The sequence below is a fragment of the Myotis brandtii genome, unplaced genomic scaffold, assembly GCF_000412655.1.
Source record: "Myotis brandtii unplaced genomic scaffold, ASM41265v1 scaffold324, whole genome shotgun sequence".
Taxonomy (NCBI): Eukaryota; Metazoa; Chordata; class Mammalia; order Chiroptera; family Vespertilionidae; genus Myotis; species Myotis brandtii.
The window spans coordinates 3,637,611-3,640,924 of NW_005362439.1; the positions used below are offsets into that span (position 1 = coordinate 3,637,611).

The 3,314-nt window shown below is 53.7% G+C and overlaps 1 protein-coding gene across 2 annotated transcripts in view; it reads right to left on the minus strand.

Annotated features, from left to right (window-relative positions):
* RAPSN (receptor-associated protein of the synapse) overlaps positions 1-3,314 on the minus strand; it is a 13,756-nt gene that overhangs the window by 2,587 nt on the left and 7,855 nt on the right. For both annotated transcript variants that reach the window (XM_014543383.1, XM_005870834.2), the window contains exons 3-5: positions 913-1,071; positions 311-409; positions 115-237 (exon numbers count right to left, since the gene is read on the minus strand). In XM_014543383.1, the coding sequence (XP_014398869.1) occupies positions 115-237; positions 311-409; positions 913-1,071 (381 nt within the window). The remainder of the gene's footprint in view (positions 1-114; positions 238-310; positions 410-912; positions 1,072-3,314) is intronic.

Sequence of the window (3,314 nt, forward strand, 5' to 3'; positions counted from 1 at the left end):
GCGGGTGCTGATATTAGACAACGTGTGTGAAAGTCCTGCAGAGGACCAGACCCACAGACTGTTGGCTGGGAACCCTGGGAGAGCTGGGGGCCATCGGACCGGGCCTACCCTCACCTTGTCCAGCGCCTTCCGGGCCACCCAGCATTTGGCCACACCCAGCAGCACCTGCACCTGCCCCAGGCGGTTGCCGATCTCGGTCATGATGCTCATGGCGGAGTCGTACCTGGGGAAGGCTGTCTGCACAGCCAGGTGGGGGTGGGGTCAGGCTGGGCCAGGCCTGCACCCCTGCCCCACATCCTGGTGACCTCACCTCCAGGTCCCCGCGGCTCCGGTGGATGTCAGCAAAGCAGAGCAGGCAGAGGGCCTGCAGTGGCCGGTCCCCGTGCTGCAGGGCGATCTTCATCGACTCCTGTGAGGGAGGCCGGTCGCTCAGGGCTGTTGGTCTGCCCCCACCACTGGGGCGCCCAGGGATCACCAACATCCTCAGAGCCCTACACACCGATCATGGTTCTCGGGCCCCACACACCGAGACAGTGGGGCCTTGCAACACCCAGCAAAGTGGAAACTGAGGCTCAGAGAGCAGAAGTGACTCCATCAGGCCACCTGGCTAGGAAGAGGCAAAGCTGGGATTTGAACCCAGGTCGGTGGAACTTCAGAGATGGCTCTCTTCCAACTTAAAGTGTCCCCCAGAGGATGGGGGGTGCACAGGGAAGCCCCCCACCCTGAGAATGGACCGGAAGGAGTGAGGTGGGGGCGGGAGAAACATGCAGCCTCAGGGCTCAGCTATAGAAAGGCTGGAGCAGGAGCAAGACAGGGGGCTTCTGAGGGCTGACCTGGAAGGAGGAGACCCCCCTGCTCTGGGCCCCAGACCCTGGCCCACACCACCCCCTGCCCGCTTCCCTGCTGCCCCACCTCACAACACTCCATGGCACTGCCCAGGTGGCCCAGCAGGCGATACGCCACAGCCATGTGGTACTGGCTCATGGCCCGGTACTTGAGGCTCCAGCCTTTGCCATAGTCATTGACGAGCTCTGCGGCCTTGCAGGGGAAGAACAGAGCTTTCTCGTAGTCCTGCAGGGACACAGGGAGGGGTGGGGTGAAGGGGCACGCTGAGCGTCAGGAGCTGCCCCTAAGTTGAAGGCTGTAGGCCCTGGCTTCTCTGGCCGCCAGGGGCCCAGGCCCTGCGGGGTGTTCATTCATCCTTTCTGGAATCCAGGGAAAGGGTGATCCAGGCAGGGGCAACAGCCAGTGCGAAGGTGTGGGCTCCATGAACACAGGGATTTGCACCTGGTGTGCGGATGTTGGATTATAACCCATTGCTCGGTTCTTGGCATTTGGTAGATGTACAATAAATATTTGTTGAATGGCCCTAACCGGTTTGGCTCAGTGGATAGAGCATCGGACTGTGGGCTGCAGGGTCCCGGGTTCGATTCCGATCAAGGACACATGCCTGGGTTGCAGGCTCAATCCCCAGTGGGGGGCGTGCGGGAGGCAGCCAATCAATCATTCTCTCTCATCATTGGTGTTTCTATGTCTCTCTCCCTCTCCATTCCTCTCTGAAATCAATAAAAATATTTTAAATATATATATTTGTTGAATGAATAAATGAATGAATGAGAAGGCAAGAAAATACAGCTGGCTTCTCTTCTCACCCAGTCCCTGGGGGCCCCTCAGCTTCAGAGACACACAGAAGGGAGGCGGCGGGGCTCTGGCATCCTCCCCACCCCCACCCAGCAGGTTGCCTCCTGGACCCAGAAGCAGCGGCTCCCTGAAGGTCCGTGACTGACTCACTGAGGAATGAAACATCGGGACTGAGGCAATGAAATCATTCTCTCATCCTTCCTTTCTCCTCAAACCTCCAAACCCCTTTCTACCTGCCCAGCATGAGCCGACAACCTCGCTCACTCGGTTTGGAAAACAGAAGAAAACCAGAGAGGAGCCCAGTTCACCAGCTTATCCATCAGCCCCACCGATGGGCCCTCTGCTTCCCTCCTGCTGACGTGCAGGAGGGCTCCCCGCTCCTATCAAACCTGAGCCCCTCCTCGGGCTCGGGAACAAATCCCATCAGCCTTTCTCACCTCATTTAAAAGAAAAAAATAAAAATCCAACAATCTTCTTTTGACTCATGTCTCCTTCAGCTACAGCCCCGTTTCTCTGTTCATCCTCAGGCATCTCTGAGTTAATATGACCAAAAGAACTCTCAATAACCCCAACAGAAACCTGTTCCTAACAGTGTACTTTTAATTTGAAGTCATGTAAATGTTCTAGTTTCAAAAAAATTAAAAAAAAAACAAAACACGACACCCTAAAGACAGCCCTAGCCAGTTTGGCTCTGTGGATCCTGGGTTCGAGTCCAGTCAAGGGCACATACCTTGGTTGCAGGCTCCTCCCCGGCCTGAAACCTGGTCGGGGTGTGTGCAGGAGACAACCAATCAATGTGTTTCTCTCACATTGATATTTCTCTCTGTCTTTCCCTCTCTCTTCCACTTTCTCTAAAAATCAATGGAAAAATATACTACTCGGGTGAGGACAAAAAAACAAAAACCCTAAAAACAGAAAATAAAAATAAAGCACCCTAAATGCATATCATATTATCTATAATAATAAAAGCATAATATGCTAATTAGACTGGACATCCTTCCAGACGTCCTTCCGGACAACCTTCCAGACAAAGCCAGGGTTGAGAGGGAAGCCCGGGTCCCAGGTGCCAAAGGGAAGCTGATGCCGGCAGCTGGGGGAAGGAAGGCCTACTCTGGCACGAATTTCGTGCATTGGGCCTCTAGTTATATTATAATTAATTATGATAACTATAATTATCATCTACACTAATAAAAGAGAAACATGGTAATTGGCGTACGACCGCTACCCTTTTCATTGGCTAATCAGTGAGTATATGCAAATTAACTGTCAGCCAAGATGGCGGCCGGCAGCCAGGCACTGAAGCAAACAGGGAGGCTTGCTTGCTTCAGTGACTGCGGACTCCAACGTTCCCCACCTAACTTGCCAGCCTCTCAGTTGCAACTCTAAGCAACTATATACTATGTTGCAAATAAGAAGGTAAACAAAACCCCAGAAAACAGCCGGACTGAAAGACAGCCAGACCGAAACATTGTATCCATGTTTTCAGCAGCGAGGCCTCAGAGCTAAAGCTGGCCCAGAAAAAAAAAAAAAGAGAGAAGAAAACAAGGAGCAGTTGGAAGCTTTACTCACTTGCCAGCTGGAAAACAGCCCTCAGCCCCTCACCCAGACAGGCCAGGTACCCCAGTGGGGACCCCCACCCTGAAGGGGGTGTGACCAGCTGCAAACAGCCATCA